The 18,211-nt window shown below is 42.1% G+C and overlaps 1 protein-coding gene across 6 annotated transcripts in view; it reads right to left on the bottom strand.

Moving 5' to 3' along the window:
* Nucleotides 1-18,211, bottom strand: part of AKAP6 (A-kinase anchoring protein 6) — a 239,895-nt gene that overhangs the window by 30,506 nt on the left and 191,178 nt on the right. For all 6 annotated transcript variants that reach the window (XM_083608609.1, XM_083608610.1, XM_083608607.1 and 3 more), the window contains 2 exons: nt 12,254-12,400; nt 5,235-5,459 (listed from right to left, as the gene is read on the bottom strand). In XM_083608609.1, the coding sequence (XP_083464735.1) occupies nt 5,235-5,459; nt 12,254-12,400 (372 nt within the window). The remainder of the gene's footprint in view (nt 1-5,234; nt 5,460-12,253; nt 12,401-18,211) is intronic.

Here is an 18,211-nt window from a genome sequence, read left to right as displayed (position 1 = left end):
AGTAGATAAATAGGTACTGCTCCAGCGGGAAGGTAAACGGCGTTTCCGTGCGCTACTCTGGTTCGCTGCAAGCAGGTTTGTCATGCTGGACACATGACCCAGAAGCTGTATGCCAGTTCCCTCGGCCAATAAAGTGAGATGAGTGCTGCAACCCCAGAGTCGGCCACGACTGGACCTAATGGTCAGGGGTCCCTTACCTTTACCTACTCAGACATGTAATTTCATTATGTACATTTGCTTTAAAACTGTTGATTTTATCTATTTTTAAATTTGTGTCTTCTTGTTTTTAAATTTTGACTCTAACAGCATGTTCTTATGGATACTTTTTATTGTTTTATGAGGTTTTTCTGATTAAACAGTCTATAGGTAAAGGTAAAGGTACCCCTGCCCGTACGGGCCAGTCTTGCCAGACTCTAGGGTTGTGTGCCCATCTCACTTAAGAGGCCGGGAGCCAGCACTGTCCGCAGACACTTCTGGGTCACGTGGCCAGCGTGACAAGCTGCAGCTGGCGAGCCAGCGCAGCACACGGAACGCCGTTTACCTTCCCGCTGGTAAGCGGTCCCTATTTATCTACTTGCACCCGAGGGTGCTTTCGAACTGCTAGGTTGGCAGGCGCTGGGACCGAACGACGGGAGCGCACCTCGCCGCGGGGATTCGAACCGCCGACCATGCGATCGGCAAGTCCTAGGCGCTGAGGTTTTACCCACAGCGCCACCCGCGTCCCTAGTGCCACCCGCGTCCCTTCTTGTCGGCCACGACTGGACCTAATGGTCAGGGGTCCCTTTACCTTTACCTACTCAGACATGTAATTTCATTATGTACATTTGCTTTAAAACTGTTGATTTTATCTATTTTAAAATTTGTGTCTTCTTGTTTTTAAATTTTGACTCTGACAGCATGTTCTTTTGGATACTTTTTATTGTTTTATGAGGTTTTTCTGATTAAACAGTCTATAAAACTTGTTAAATAAAAAATAAAAATGAATTTATGTTCCTATCACCACATGACAGGACAATATAGACAAATGGCTTGCCTAGTGACTAGAGTTACTACTTAACAAACTGTCATCTTTAAACCCCATGGCATTGCACAGTAAGCAATCTCACATTGGCATAACTGCTATAATAAGTAGTTTCAAAATTTGAAATGCTTGAATTTTCTTGATTCAGAGTAAAGTGAATTTTATTTCAAATATTTGTGCATGATTGCAAGTCACCATAAACGCCTTGCCTTGCTTTGAAGATATTGTTGGAGAGCTGGACTCACCAGGCATGTTATCAAGACCCCCTGATTCTGGGAGTCAACTGGAAATAAGAGAATGGAGATCACTAAACAGTTTCTACTTTTCCATGAGAGGGCTAGAGAAAGGAGCCTCCAGTCAAAGAGTTTATTAGTAGGAACTGCAGGCTATTACTGTGTAGAGGTCAGTGACCCTTTCCCTTACCTGAAACCTTTTGGAGTTGGCAGGATGTGACCTTCAACTAGAAGCAAACATGCAACTGTGGGCTGGTTTGCCACTCCCATTGTTCTCAGCAGCCTGTACCATTAACAGGAGCATTTAACTAGTCCACAACCACATATGGTGCTGGTTGAAGCATCTCCTGCTTTCACTGCTGCCCTCCGACTGTCTCTCTCTCTCTCTCTCTCTCTCTCTCTCTCTCTCTCTCTCTGTGTGTGTGTGTTGATGTTCAATCTGCCTGCTCAATGGGACCAGATGCCCTCAGCAGCGTAGAGTCAGGTGTTATCAACATAACAGTGATGCTGCAGTCCAAATCTCCAGATGACTTTTCCTTATGATTCCATGCAGATGTTAAAAATCATGGCGGGGAGTGGGGGGAACATGAACTCTTGTGGTTTCCCATAAGCTAGTGGCCATGAGAGATGTCCTGCCCTTCCCACACCATGGTCTGAAAACACTTCTCCAGGAAATACCAGAATCATTGTAAAACCAAGCTTTCTATGCTCAGCCCAGACAAGTGATCTAGAAGAATACGACAACTGCTGAGAGGTCCAAGAGAACTAAAAAAGTAGTAGTACCTGTGACCATCCTCTGACTGAAGGAGTGTCTCCACCCCCATCGTTCAGCCCAGACACTGAGGTCCACTTCCGAGGGCCTTCTGGTGATTCCCTCACTGAGAGATGTGAGGTTACAGGGAACCAGGCAGAGGGCCTTCTCAGTAGTGGTGCCTGCCCTGTGGAACACCCTCTCATCAAGGAAATAAAACAACTGTCTGACTTTTAGAAGACATCTGAAGGAAATAAAACAACTGTCTGACTTTTAGAAGACATCTGAAGGCAGCCCTGTTTAGGGAAGTTTTTAATATTTGATGTTTTATTCTGTTTTTGATCTGTTTTTAATTAGGAGCCTCCCAGAGCGGTTGGGGAAACCCAGCTGGATGGGCGGGGTATAAATAATAATGATAATAATAATTGTCATCCACTAGAGCAACCAAGGCTCCTTCTGTCCTAAAACCAGGCCTAAAACCAGACTTGAATGGATCAAAATAATAGGCATCATCCAAAACCATCTGGAGCTGAGATGCTACCACTTATCCCAGCACTGTGTATTATGAGTGGCAGGCAGAAGGGTCTTTCACTTCATCAGCTGCCTTATTAATTAAATAATTGCTTCACCCTTTATTTCCACAGCACGTTATAGTAAGGTTACCAGATTTTTTTCAATGAATCTGGGGACACTTTTCAACTTCAATGGATTTTGTATGGGGACTGATTTGTAAATCTGGGGACTGTCCCCGGATGCTACATTATAGCATCTAAATCTAAATCATTACCTGGTTGGGGGGACATATGGGTGGCTGAGATAGCTTTGGATCCAAGGAATCCCAGCCGTTTCCCTGTTCTAACTCAACCTGCCCACAAACTTGCTGCTGACCCACTTTCTCTCCCCCCCCCCCATCAGCATTGGAATCTGTTGGGCCAGGGCATTGGAGGTTTCTCTGACCCGACATTAGATATCTGTGCCTAACAATGGAAAGGGAGACCCTGATATATTGTATGTTCCCTGGAGCAGCTTCCCAGGAGCCTTAGCACTGCAGCCTTAACCTTCAGAATGTCATAGGAACTTTTTTTTGGGGGGGGGGAGCTGCATGCACTGCATGCTCATATATTGTGATGTGTGCTGATTCTTGTTGCTAGTGCCAAAAGATAAAACTTTTAGTGATAAAAATTTTTAATGATAAAACTTTATAGCATGTAGTTTATTATTGCTGCATCCTGTTTTATTAGTTTACTGCTTACTTTTGATCTGTTTATATGGTTAGACTATAGGACAATTAGGTCTAAAAATGAATGTGCAGGGATGCTTTTGCAGTTGGGTGGTCAGCCAGCTGTGATTCATTAAAAGACTCTCAGGGACACTTCACATGTTAGTGAAGAACATGGGTAGGCAAACTAAGGCCCGGGGGCCGGATCCAGCCCAATCGCCTTCTAAATCTGGCCCGTGGACAGTCTTGGAATCAGTGTGGTTTTACATGAGTAGAATGTTTCCTTTTATTTAAAATGCATCTCTGGGTTATTTGTGGGACATAGGAATTTGTTCATTCCCCCCCCCCCAAAAAAATAGTCTGGCCCCCCACAAGGTCTGAGGGACAGTGGACCAGCCCCCTGCTGAAAAAGTTTGCTGACCCCGGTGAAGAAGGAAGTCTGGGAAACCATAGACAAATATGCAAGAGTGACAGTCATGCATGCACCTATATTTTCCTGCTGTTGTTTTTTTTTTGTACTTGTTAAGTTTTAAAAACTGTTTTTAATATTGTATTTTACAATATTGTAACCCACCCTGGGAATTCAGAGTGAAGAGTGGGCAATAAACAACAACAATAACAACAACAAAAATGAGCCTGCTTTAAGTCTAAGATGTGCATTTCATCCACCAGATGAAATTATGTGTCTGACAACAAGGGATAAAGCCTTGTAAGTGCTGGCATTCCTATTGTGGAATGATTTCCAGTAAGTAAGGGAGGCACCAATTCTTTTATAATTCAGGAGGCCAGTGAAAACCAAATTGGTCACTGAGTAGCTCTTAGAGTTTCATAAGTTTATAACTGTGGAGATAAGTGGCCCTTCGCTGACCCTGGTCCCAATCTGTGAAGATCAGAACTACCGTCCTTCCTCCCTATTCACCAAAAGCTGCAAAAGCCCAAAGAGTCAACCTAGCAAAGCAAGGTGTCCAACTTTCAGATGGCAAGATAAATTAATATTATGTGACAAGTTATGAGTCCCCCCCTTAAAGCGATTCATATCTCAGTGTACTGAAAAATTAGATTTGTATGATTCATGCGTTTGTGTGTTCATGTGTTTGTCTGAAAAAAGTGGTTATGTGAATATGCCACAGATGAAGCTAAATTCCACCTCAGTCACCTTCTTTGAAGTCAAGGAATATTGGGGGATTTGATCCAAGTCATACTCAGAGTACACCCAATGAAATTAGCAGACTTAATTGATGTCAGTAGTTCTACTGACATATGAGTACATATGAGTATGACTAATGTTGGGTATCATCCACAGTTATAATCAAGATGCAGATTGGCTACTGTAACTGTCCACTGGCATATTGACTATGGTATAGGAGGTATAGGAAGCATCGTCTGTGCTGCAACAGTTAACGGGGCAACTCGACTCATATCGCAAAGGGACATCTCAGAGTGCTTGCTTGCTAGATCTGACAGCTCAAAAAGAGGACATGACTGTATCAAAATATTAGAGCAAAGGTGTTGCCATAGCACAAAGAATAGGAACACAAAGCTGCTTGCTCCCTCCTCCATTTCCCTCTTATGTATGCTAAACTTATGCAACAGTAATTCATGACTTTAGTTCCTAAAATCACACAATGAGTCTTCATTAAGCTGGATGTTGTATACAGAATTCAGCAATGAATACAATGAGACAGTTATAAGGAGTTAAGATGTAAGGCTGGAATTATTCTGATCCTTGTAAATGCTTATGTACAGAAAGATTTATCCGTAAAATTAAGTTCTACGATTGAAAAAAGCAGCGTCTCCATACAAATGTGCCGGAAGTCTTTACAGTGCCCCAAAATTCTTTGTTGTTGTTGCTGCAACACAGACTAACATGGCTACAAATGGAAAGAAATGTGTGCATGGCGCACATGCTTAATACATACACTTGCTTAATATTTTAGTTTACTCTAAAAAAGCAGCCCTAGTATCAACGCTGTGGTGTTGTTGTTGTTGTTGTTGTGTGTGTTTTATTACCTTAAAGTATTGCAGTTGTTTCTCAGCATTCATTGTTCCTTCGCTTTCTTGCCTCAGACAGGAATTGAAGATAAAAAGCTCGGTATCTCTCAGCCACCCTTTCAGCTCTTTGATCCTGACCTCCAGCTGCCTTACCAGGCTTCCGCTTTCAGGCGAAAGCAGGTCACGTGCACCTAGCCCACTGTGTCCTACCATTGTGTCTTGCATCTTCTCTCCCAGGGTTTTCTAATGCAACAGAGAAAGAAACCGCAGATTAATCTTACGTTCCAAAGCATACACACCTGATACCTGACCATCTATATCATTAACTCTATACAACCAATATTACAATTGCTTTTGTATGTTATTTACAGTGCAATCCTACGCATGTCTACTCAAAAGTAAGTCCTTTGGAGATTAGTGGTGTTTACAAGAAAACAGGTATAGAATTGTAGCTTAAGCATCTTACTTATTCTGGGTGGACACGGGCAACCCCTTAGCTAACCTATATAACCTCTTGATAATCCAGTTGTATGAGTCCATAGGTAAAGTAAAGGTAAAGGTACCCCTGCCCGTACGGGCCAGTCGTGTCCGACTCTAGGGTTGTGCGCCCATCTCACTTAAGAGGCCGGGGGCCAGCGCTGTCCGGAGACACTTCCGGGTCACGTGGCCAGCGTGATGAAGCTGCTCTGGTGAGCCAGCACCAGCGCAGCACACGGAAACGCCATTTACCTTCCCGCTATAAAGCGGTACCTATTTATCTACTTGCACTTAGGGGTGCTTTCGAACTGCTAGGTGGGCAGGAGCTGGGACCGAAAGACGGGAGCTCACCCCGCCACGGGGATTCGAACCGCCGACCATGCGATCGGCAAGCCCTAGGCACTGAGGTTTTACCCACAGCGCCACCCGCGTCCCTAGTATGAGTCCATAGAGAGAACTAAATTAACATGGGATGAGTACTCTCACTCAAAGGTAGTTTGGTCAGGAATATTAGCCTGACCAAGTTTTAGCAAGAATTCTGCACCATATAGGGTGCATTTGTGTGGTCAAATGGTCATTGCAACCCATGCTCTGCTATCTTAACAAAAGACTTCATTTGGATTTGTCCGACAGATTGTAAGATTCTTTGGCTTGGATCAGCATAGAATTCCTGCTTTCTCCTTCCCACTGCAGATCCCTGTCACCCCTGAACAGCCACTCCCAAGGGCTGGAAGACCTTCCAAAGTGGTGCAGGATGTGCTGTAGGTGGCTGCAGCACTAGGGAACAACAGGCAAAAATTGGGAAACCACACAAGTGCTGTCCCTGCAAAAGCATTTTGTATCTAAGACTGCAATCCTAACCCCCCTGGGACTAAGACTATTGAATTCAATAGGATTTATTTCTGAGTAGACATGGTTGGATTTGGGCTGTTTAAGCCGATAATTTCTTAGCAGCACATATAAACAAGACATTGCAAATTGTTTAGTGATGATGACCTCACTTGGTCCACTCGGCATTAATCTGAGTTTGATGTAACTGGTGGGGATATGAGCAGGTGGGAGAAGGAATTTTTGGGAGAGGAGTCCTTTCCTTCTGTAGGGCACTTTGGAACTGAGAAGTTGACACTATATTTAGCTGCAGTATAATGTGTAGCTTAGTTCTGAACATATAGAATCATTGGAGTCTTCGGTAGTTACTGGCAATTTTGGATTGAGTTCAAATGCTATTATGGTCGTACCTTGGTTGTTGAACGCCCTGGAACTTGGACGTTTTGGCTCCCAAACGCTGCAAACCCGGAAGTGATTGTTCTGGTTTGCAAACGTTCTTTCGGAACCTGAACATCCGATGGGGCTTCTGCAACTTCTGAAGCCGCGATTTGGAAGTCGAACGGACTTCCAGATCGGATTCCGTTTGACTTCCAAGGTACAACTGTATTCTCATATGGATGTAGGTTTGTTGCCAACGCAGCCCTAAGGAACTGTTTCATTAATGCCATGATTCTCACTTGGACAGCCGGGCCTTCCTCCTTTCTTCTTCCTCCTTCTGCACACAAGTTGCGCCCTCCTCAAATCTGCTCCTAAAGGTTGGGGGAGGAAGGGGATGTCCTGTTGCACAAGTGGAAATCCTTGCACTAATGGAATGATTACTTAGTCCCACATTAGATACAAGTCATAGTATTTTGCAGGTATCTCCTCATACTATCCACAGATCCCCTGGTTTATGAGGATGTTGAGATGGAGGACATGGGAGCGTAGCAAAGTAGAGTACAGCTGGCACTCACCTTGTGCCAAAGCTGGCTAACTGTGGCCTGGATCATTTTAAAACAGCTGTGTCAAGACTGTTACAAAAGAAAACTTTCATCTTTGCTGTCATTGCATATGCAAAGCAGAGTCTGGCACAGATTTTTTGTGTGTTGTGAGTAAGTGAAGTCTGGTGCAGATTTTATGCACCTGATTGACTATTTTTTTTCTTTGCTTACTGTAATAAATTTGTTATTTGTTTTGCAGATAAAACTGCTTGCCTTTAGCTTGACTTGGAGCTGGCTTAGATAATAGCTGGAATATGAGGTAAAGGGTCAGTTTTCCTTTGTTTTGTTTTGCCTACAGAGGGAAGAGGTTATGACTGTTACGTGTTGGGGCTGTGCGAGCAATTACTTTGGAACAGGACCTACGTCTGCCAAGGAGGCAGATTCTTATCTGGCTGCATTAATCAATACATCTCTAAAGGATGGTAGGGTTAGGATTAGCTCTGTTCAAGTCAGTGGGATGGCTGTGGACTAAGTGTGTTGATAATTTACAGCCTTAAAATAAGCTTTGAAACACACACTGAATTAAATCAACAGATACTCATCTGTTCTAAAGCATTGTGTAAACAGTGTGTTGGGTAGATCATAACAGAGGAAAACAACATATTCTTGGCAACACCCTTCTATTTTGATGGTTCAAATATTGATAATTTGAAGGCTCTCAGTGGAATCCAGCTTTAGCTATTGTTTTTATGCTGTAACAAAAGTAGCAGCAGGAGGTGAAATCAATGCCCTTGGAGGGTAGGGTCACAAAAAAGAATTTATTGCCACTTTTTTGTTCTGGAACAGTTTGCAATCATAAATTCTTCATAAACAGAATACTTCAGAGAATGGTCCGTCTTCATAAATATACGACAGAGGACATCAATTTCATTTAATTCACAATTTGTGTCAGCACAGCAGATGCCAATGCCTGCCTTGATAGGGTTGTTTAATATGCAATTGAGACAGAGTAATATTCAGCACAGGGGACAAAATTTCACAGATTAAACTGTACGCACCACTGACATTTCATTCTAATGTATTTCCATTCCACACTGTTCACCTTAGATGAAAGTAATATTAAAAACCATATCTCTCTATTTTACCATTGTTAGAAGTTAAAATCCTTGTCTTAAATTTTTTTCCATGCCAATTAAAATGTAATCATGCCAATTAAAACAGTATGCCTAGTGTTGTTAGTTTCTGCAGAGTTTTGTAAATTAAATTAAAGAAAACTCAATCAGAAACTTCTTATTATACATGAAATTTCATTTAAGAGGAAAAAAACAACTTTTGGCTAAATGCAGAAATTAATTTGAGAAAGTGATATAGAATTGCATCTTGATCTTAACATGCAAAAAAAAAGGGTCTTTGAAATCCATTTTAAATGTCAGGGTAATGTTTTATTTATGTTTAAAAAATCTGATTACTGGGTGATGGGGGAAAGTTGATTAGTTGGTCATCCAGCTGATCATCTACGATACAACAGTACGCAGACGTTTAGCATTGTGCTTGAAGTTAAGTTGATCAAACACTCAACAAGATACCAAAAGAGATGATTCCATATGCCTAGGGGGATTTGAGCCTGAGGGCACTTCCATACTTTCACTTGGCCCGTATTTTTAATGGCTTGTGCACCCATTAATTCCCCCATGTTTGAGAGCTTTTTATACTGGCCTCTGGCTTTGCCATAGGTTTCTTGCGGAAATCCGATCTGGCTAGAGGCACAGAAAATCTGAAGAGAAATTTAGCCCTCTTGATAAACCTATTTTGGAAGGGCTCGTGAACAGCTTTCTTCAAAGTTTACACGGGTCTGCGGGCAGGGGGCGGTCTCCTCGCTTCTCCTTTCTCTCCACCCCATCCCCTGTCAGTTTTTCATTACGGACTGTTGAACTGCACATTTCTGGTTGATATTGCCTTGGCTTGGACATGGGGTTTTCCTCTCATTCCCCAAATAACCCTGCTGTGGGGAGGGGGGAGAGAAAGTTCACACCTAGATTCTGATTGTATGACATCTCTGCATAATCACAAAACCTGTCCTCTAAAAAGTAGGAGGAGCTGGCATCTGCAGGGAATGAAGAGGGAAGGGAGAAGGAAGGACTAAGCTCAGAGCATCTTTAGCAACCTCTCCTAACAGCAAGAAGAGATGAGGTGGCAACAAGTCCTGGAAGCCAAGAGGAGGGTTAGGCAACCTAACGCCCATGGGCCACAAGTGACCCACAGGGGTCATTTAACCGGCCCATGAGCCGCCCCCGAACCAAGCCGCCCACTCAGAGAGTCCCCACGTGCTGTGTTAAACTGATGCAGCACGGCGCGGCGCGGGGACTAGTTCCTGCAGCACCGAAAATTGTGACTGCACATGCGCAGATGCAGGAAATCACAGACGCGCACACTAACGCACACACGCAATCCAGCCGACAGAGGATCTCCGCTGGAGTGAACTGGCCCAGGTAAGGTAAACCTTGCCGACCCCTGGCCTAGAGCATATGGAGAGAGTCAGAACTTACAGGGTTAAGAAGTTCTGAGTGACGTCTCACATTCTTGGAGGCGTGTTTAGAACACTGGGAGTGTCTGTCTACTCTGTAACACACAGAGAGTGAGCTTAGTGCTGGAACGTAGAGCAGCCGAAATGAGCGCTCTGTCTCCGTGAAAGTTATGATCTGTTGATTTGTACGAGATTAAAGCTCTTTGTAAGATAAGGAAAGACACCGAGCGTCTGACTGATTTACTGCACACACGGCAATCATCACATTGCTTTTACCGCTGTGTACTTCACTCTGCTAAATGCAGCTGGGGGCCCGGAGGGAGCAGAGACACGCAGGGAAGCGTGTGGGCTCCAGGGGCAAGCGAAGCTGCCAGTCAATTTCGCCAAAGAGCATCCTTAGCAACCCCTCTTAGCTATACAGTAGCTGCTTTGAGAGCCCCGGGAAGCACAGAGAGCAGAGCAAGGCAGACACTCTCAGAAAAATCAGACAAAGCACAGCCCAAGAGTGGGCACAGAAACATGGGTTTTCTGAAGAGAGCTCCGTTAAAAAATAGAAAATGTTAATTTTTCAGTTTTATTGTTGTGCATTTTTCATTTTTTTCTTTTTCTTTCTTTTTCTTTTTCTCTCACTCTTTATTTCCTTTATATAACATACATGTATTCTAGATTTTTTGACAATTTGCTTATGTATACTGTAATAATGATCTTAAGTCTAGAAATATCTAATGTAAGATTAGTTTGTTTTTTGTTTGGCTTTTGTATATAATGCTTTAATAAAATATTTTTTAAAAATAGAAAATGCACAAGGCATGGGCCCACTGAACACAGGCAGAATTAGGGGAACACGGCTAGTTTGATCACACTGGGCATGGAACCTTGGGGTTGCCGCAAGTACGATGTAGAATGGAAGGCAAAGGGTGATGATGGGGTGCTGAATTTTGTCGTCGTACTGGGTGCCACTGAAATTTGAGACCCCAAGGTCTGCCACTGCACTAAGCAACAAAAGTCAGCATTTTGCTGGCAAGTGTGGATGAACTCAGTCTTTCAGGAACCAGCCATCTCCCATGTCACATGGCAAATCACTTTTGAAATGGAAAGGGCTTCTGTGCACACAGTTCCTTTTGAGGGTATATGTGCGCAAGCTGGAAGTCCACTTCTGTGCATGCAGTACCCTCTCTGAATCAATGCATTTTTCCTAAAAATCACATATTTAAACTAAGGAAGGGATGGGGAACCTATGGCCCTTTGGTTGTTGTTGCACTATGACTACAACTCATTCCTGATCATTGGCCATGTTGGCTCAGTTGATGGGAGCTGAATTCATCAACAGCTGGAGGGACACATGTTGCAATCTTTTTATAGCGTGCTAATCTATCCTCTATTAAAAATACTCCTTATGCCTGAATTATTATTATTTATTATTTATGCAGGATTCATTATTGTTTATTGTTTAAAATATCACATTCTTATTATTATTATTTCACTCGATTATTATTTAAGCAATTATGGCACCTTTGATTATGAATGGAAACAATCAAGAAAACAAATGGATAGTCGAAATAATCTAATGCACAACAATGCTTCTTGCATCATGCATTATTGGTGTCTGGGTAAGAGAATCACTATACTGCATCTTTTCCCAGATTCTTCTATCTCATGTTTGGCTGAGACTGAACTCATCATAGCATGAAATGAATTATGGGAAACTTATTTTGTTGCTTTTGTCAAATACGAGCTGAATACAGCAGAATGAAACTTACCCAGACTGCATTCTTACTCAGATCCAGGACTTCAGATTTGTACTAAATTTGCATATTTGTTTTTCAGCCATCAGTGTGACCTGAAATATGTAGTGACATCCCCACTTTTCATCTTAAGGGTATAGTAAATAGTTAAAGAGTAGATGTCTCTAACATGTACCTTCAGAATAAATTCTATTAACATTCACTCAAGCATGACAGTCAGTGTATATCAGATATACTGTATTAGAGTTGACTTGGTGCATACCCATAATACATGGCATATTTTACTTACATTTTTTTCTGCATTAAAGAACTAAAATTATTAAAGTCAGACAAGAGACAAGCAGGGAATAAAAAAATCAACAGACAAGGGAAATACTATGTGTGTATTTTTTTTTTGTAATAGCATGAGTGGCTTGTTTGAAATGTATGTAGTGAATTGAATGAAAGAGATATTTGTGCTTCAAATTAGAAATCAGGCAGACAGCATACTTCAAGACACAAAAAGTACACACAACCCACGAACAGTAATAAAAATGCAAATACCCCAAGCAGTTCCCATTTTTCATTAATTGAATCCACTTTTTCAAGGAGATCGCTGGGTAGTAAAACACCACTTCTCTTCAAAGCTTCAACTTTACTCAGCAATTCCATCTTTTTGGGGTGTCTGATTGACATTTCTACACTGTACCTCTAAAATGAGAATTAAAAAAAAGTTGAGTTAGCTATTGAAAAAGAAAAAAAGAGTCAATTAGCATGTAATCTGAAAAAGCAAGATGCTTAAATACGGTGGCAATCTCTTCTGTTAATATTGTATATTGATATGGCTCCTAAGTGATTTTTAACACTAGGCTAACAAAATATTAGTCATTGTCATAGACATGGGTTGGTGAGGGTCTTCTACCTGCATCAACAATCTGCTTCAACAGTGTCCTTGGATGCATCAGTTTAGCTTCTCCCTTTCAAATCATGCCAGGGAGAAAATGGCAACTGTTCACTTGCACCAAAGAAAGAAAATGAGTGCAGGGAGGAGCACCTTTGGGACAGGACCTGAATGTTCTCCAGTCCCTTGAAATCCCAGTATTTAGGGGAAAGCAGATTTTGCCGTGCCCCCTGATAAGCTTTCCATTTGCAATCTGTTTCCTTGGCTGGAATTCAAAGAGAGACTTTAGCGTAGTATTTCCCAGCCTTGTAGCCCTCTAGATATTTTGGACTACAAATTCCATCAACACTGTGGCTGTGCTGGCTTGGTCTGATGGAAATCATTGTTGAAAACAGTGCTTTTTTCTAGAAAAATAGGTGCTGGTACTCACTGTGAAGTTGTTATAGTAAGTGCCACACTTTTTAAAAACGACAAAAGAGGTTCCGGTACTGCGTAATAATAATAATAATAATAATAATAATAATAATAATAATAATAAAAAATTTTATTTATACCCAGCCCTCCCCAGCCAAGACCGGGCTCAGGGCGGCTAACACCCAATATAAAACAAACTGATCGAAATACAACATAAAAACAAGATTAAAATACAACATTGAATCATTAAAATACAGCCTCATTTCAATGGAAACTCAAATAAAAAACTTTTTTGGGGATGAAAACGTCAAGTCTTCACCAAGGCTAACTTTCCAGACTGGTCCTACATGGGCCAGAAAAAAGCCAGGGAAGTCCCCAAATAGGAGTTCCATCACAGGAGGAGAAAGGAAAAAAGAAGAGGGGGAGGGAATCAAATTGATTCCAAGCCAAAGGCCAGGTGGAACAACTCTGTCTTACAGGCCCTGCAGAAAGAAATCAGATCCTACAGTGCCCTGGTCTCATGAGACAGAGCGTTCCACCAGGCCGGAGCCAGTGTTGAAAAGGCCCTGGCTCTGGTTGATGCTAATCTGACTTCCTTAGGGCCTGGGACCTCTAGGGTGTTGCTATTTATGGAGCTTAAAGTCCTCTGCGGGGCATACCGGGAGAGGCGGTCCCGTAGGTATGAGGGTCCTAGGCCGTGAAGGGCTTTAAAGGCCAAAACCAGCACCTTAAATCTGACCCTGTACTCCACTGGGAGCCAGTGCAGCTGGGAAAGCACTGGGTGAATATGCTCCCATGGCAGAGACCCCGTGAGGAGCCTCGCTGCAGCATTCTGCACCCGCGTATCCTTTGAATATCTCCTGAAAAAAGCACTGGTTGAGAACGTCAAGAGGGCAACCAGATTGTGGAAAGCATTTTGGCCCATAGCTCTCATTGGGTTGGACTAGATGATCCTCAGGGTCCCTTCCAACTCCAAGTCTATGAAGAACTAGCTGTGCACTTATTTCAATCTTAGCTTTTGTCTGAGAGAATCCAATAAGAGCCTATGACCCCCAAGCACAGACCTTCGTCATCATCTGTATATAATGGCTCTTGGTTCTATTTCTTGGTCACACTAGAATGTGAGAAAGAGGGAGAATCCAGGAACAGGTTGGTTGGTTGGTTGTTTAACACAGTATTATTCAATATCGAGTTCTCAGATTGGATTACACCTCCTATCATTGCAGATCCCCGATAGGGATGATATATGTTGGAGACCCGCAATATTTGGGGGCACAAGGCTGACAAAGGCACATTTTGCTCTGCCTTTCCTACAGGGCTAGCAATAAAAGGAAATGCAAATTCGATAGAGAGAAAAACCAAATGCAGAAAATATCCTATATGCAATTGTTTGAAACAAAATAAAACATAAAACATCATCATTAAAAACCACCAGCAGAAAACATTCACAGTAAAACCAACTGCGAAACAAAACAATATAATGAAAGGTAATTAAGAGTCAAAGGCTTTCCTAAGAAAGGAATTGTTTGCCATTTGGCTGAAAGCCAGGAAAGAGGGGACAAGATAGCTTCCCTCAGGAGGGAGTTCCACAACCTAAGCAGGGCTTCCAAGATGGCATTCTCTAGACGGACAAACAGGAGAAATGGACAGAACCAAAGGCGGGTCAGGGGCTGCTGCTTGCTGTGAGAGACAGGAGAGAAAAAACCACAGCCCTCCTTCTGTGGCTCCCAGTGGCAGTGGCAAGATGGGGAGAGCAGGAAGGCTTGCAAAGCCCATCCCAACCTTCTCATTTGCAGTCTACCTGCTGGGGCCAAGGAAAGAAAGCTGATTTGGGGTGATCTGTGAGGGAGGAGGTGGGTTTGGCGTGATCTCTGAGGAGAGGTGATCTCAGACTCATAATACATTGACCACTACAATAAGAAATGGGTGAAGAAAGATGCTTGCATACTGCAAGGGACCTCTGGGCAGTGCAAGAAAGAGCCATAACTCAGTAGTGGAGAAACACATTGCACCCACTCCATGTCCTCTGGGAAGGCCTGAGCTTTCGAGGTCTGGGAGGAGAACAGGTTGCATCCCCTATTAAGTATAGAACGTAATATTTTCCCCATAGTACTGAATAGAAGCTATTATTTATATGATGGAAAGGAAACATATTTACTCAGGGTCAGGGACACTGTTGGGCTTGAAGGGGCAGAGCAGGGTCAGCCCAAGAGATTTTTGCTGCCTCAAATGGCATCCCCCCCACCCCCAAATTGAGGTGCATAGTATCAGAAGACTAGGTAAATTATTCTGGCAGCTGAAGCAGAAAATGCCTCTTCCTAGCAGTAAAAATTTAATGCTGGATGTGGTGCAACACTAAGGAAAAATTTATCCCCAGTCCTACCATGCAACTCCAATCTATCCTGGGTTTCCCCCAACCCTCTGCAGTAGTTTTGGGGATGGCACAGAGGTCACACGGGGCAGGGAAAATCCCGTCGTGCCAGCGCTAATCCTTGCACTAGTGCAACTATTTTGTTGCAAACACTTCACAAGAAGAATAAAAACATAACAATTTGCTGCTCTTTTCTGACACCCCATTTATTACCTGCCTGGGGTGACCAACTTGCTTTGCCTTGGCTAATCCTGGGGCTGGCTTGTTTTATGGTGTGTGTGTGTGTGTGTGTGTGTGTTTTCCGCTTTTGCCAACAGTCCTGTTAATCACAGCCAGTTTAGTTTGTCTCATAGAACTCCTGCGTGCGCGCTCTCTCTCCCTTTTCCTCACACTTCTTCCTGTTCTATATTTAAAATGGGCTTCAAGAAACAGTGCCAATATGTATTTGAATACTAGTATGAAGCACAATTATCCCAAAAGCATTTAGAAGGCACACATAAATCACACGTAGCTATTAGCAAATTGCATGCTAAACATTATGCTTCCTTCCCTTGAAACTCATTGAAGTAAGCTACTCCTGTTGCTGTTGCAAGGGAGGGGGTGGTGGTGTTGAAAAAGGCTAACTCTAACAAAGTCAGACTAGAATAAAGAATGTTTAAAACATGGGCGCTTTTGCCAGATCCATGAACAGTACTCTGACAAAACAAAACAAAACAAAACAAAACTACAATTGGAGAGTACTTAACAGAAAACAAGAAAGGTGTGAAATCACTGTTTCAGCTAATAGATCCGCAGCATTTGCATGAATATGTTTGCATATTGTTAGTTTCATATTTTAATCTTTCATTTGCACTGCACATGAACACCATTTATATTTTGCCAACTTCAAATATTAGTCATTTGTGGATCACAGAGCAAAATGTTTTAAATGAGGTGATTTAACGCATTACTCATTATTAATGAACACTGATCAGGTGTTGGTGTATCCAAAATAAGCATGAATATGCATAGCAAGCAAGCAAGGGATTGTCTAGATTTATACCAGGAAGTTGTCTTTCTGATATGTGAAAAGAAACCAGGAGATGTCGTTTCTCATAACGTGCGTTAACAAGAGGCAATCAGGTTTGGAATTATGGGACTGGATCACACAGCAGATAACCGTTTCCCTTGGCTAAAATTGCCAACAAGTACGCTTGTTGGCTCTATATGATTGCCTTTTCAGCTGGAAAGGGTGACTAGAGGAGATTACAATCTGCTTTATGTAATCTGATTTCTATTTAAAGATGATATAGCTGAAAAGGATTTACATAATTATTTCTGTAAGTATGCATAATATCATGGGAAATCCAAGTCCATTTCAGTGAGGCACTGAAACCCAGTTTGTGGGGGTTTTTTTGAAAGTGAATTAATAGACTAAGGGAGTCCTCTAGCTGCCTGACACTGTTGTGGACTTGGCTAGTTAATATTTTTCACCTGCGATAGGCTGGGTTCAGCTGCTGTTGACTAAAAAAAGCATTTTTGGCGACGCTCGTTGAGTTGGAGAAGATCAATAACAGAACAAAACGGCTAGCATATGCTTCCTAACAATAATGTTCTAGTTATCCTAAAGACTTAATATGTATATCATTTAATTTTTCTGCTAAACAAACTGGTTCTGCTATGCAGCGTAGCAGCAAGTCTCGGTGACAGATGCTATGAAAGATGATTACATTAAAAAATAAATAAGTTAGGCTTTCTGTATGCTTTCAGCCTTCCTCACTATGTAACCTACTGTATAAACAGCATGATGAAAGATGGTGATTGATAGAAAATGTATTATACAGTGGCAGGAAGGAAAAGCTGGAGAGAAAAAATCCATTTGATTGCAAGACATACCGGTTACGAAAAGAACAGCAAGTAATTTGTTTCAAGGTGCAGAAATTAAAAGCAAAGTTATTTGTGACAATGTGGAGAAAGAGGTTACTGCACTGCTGAGCTGAGGTTCTGATAGCACTATGTGGCCTTGCTAATGTCTGTTGCCTTTCCCTACCACCTTCACACTCAGGAAAAATTAGCTACCCAGCCTCTATCAGTGCTGCACAACCCTAGTCTAGTAGGACTTCTTTATGCTGTGGTGAGAAGATAATTTAATCTTCATATTCATTCTAGCCTCGGTATTAAGTGAGCAAAGGCTGCTCCATTGTGACAGGCTGTGAATGTTATGATATAGATTGCTGTTCAATAGCTTAAAAAAAAAGATTAAGAATTTAAAAAGTCACAGGATTTCCCCTTTCTTTTATTCCCTCTCACTCCAGCCAACAATGGCTGCAATAAAAAAAAAAGATTAATATTTAATTTTCTACTGCACCTGCCTGAGGGGGGATTTTAATGCCTTAAATGTTTTTTACATTGCAGTTAACTGGATGTATCTATGCACAAACAGATACTTGTTATTGATTTGTGTGGAAAGAAAAAGGCAGCAACAGTATTTGAGTTCAGGAATTTCGACTTCCCCCTTCCCTTCCCTTACCTCTGCCTCCTCTTCTCCCTCCCCCCTCCCAATACTTTACTTTAATTAAAGAACAGTACCTCATTCATATTGGTTAACTCCACAAAAAGTTTTTTTTTAAAGAAACTGTGTGTCAGAATATAATTAAGAAATTTGTAAAAGATTATCTATAAAAACTTATACGGCCTGCTTCCTGAAGTTTTCTGGTTCTGCTTTTTAAAAGTGTGTGTGTGTGTGTGTGTGTGTGTGTGTGTAAAATCACACCCCAAAGTTCTGTCCAAATAGAGACTGGAACAATGCCTTGAAACAGCATTAATTGTCACCATGGAAACCAGAAGAATAAGCCAT

The sequence above is a fragment of the Podarcis filfolensis genome (assembly GCF_964270895.1).
Source record: "Podarcis filfolensis genome assembly, chromosome: 1".
NCBI lineage: Eukaryota > Metazoa > Chordata > Lepidosauria > Squamata > Lacertidae > Podarcis > Podarcis filfolensis.
Note: the sequence above shows the minus strand (reverse complement) of the source record. Positions and strands in the feature narration are given on the sequence as shown.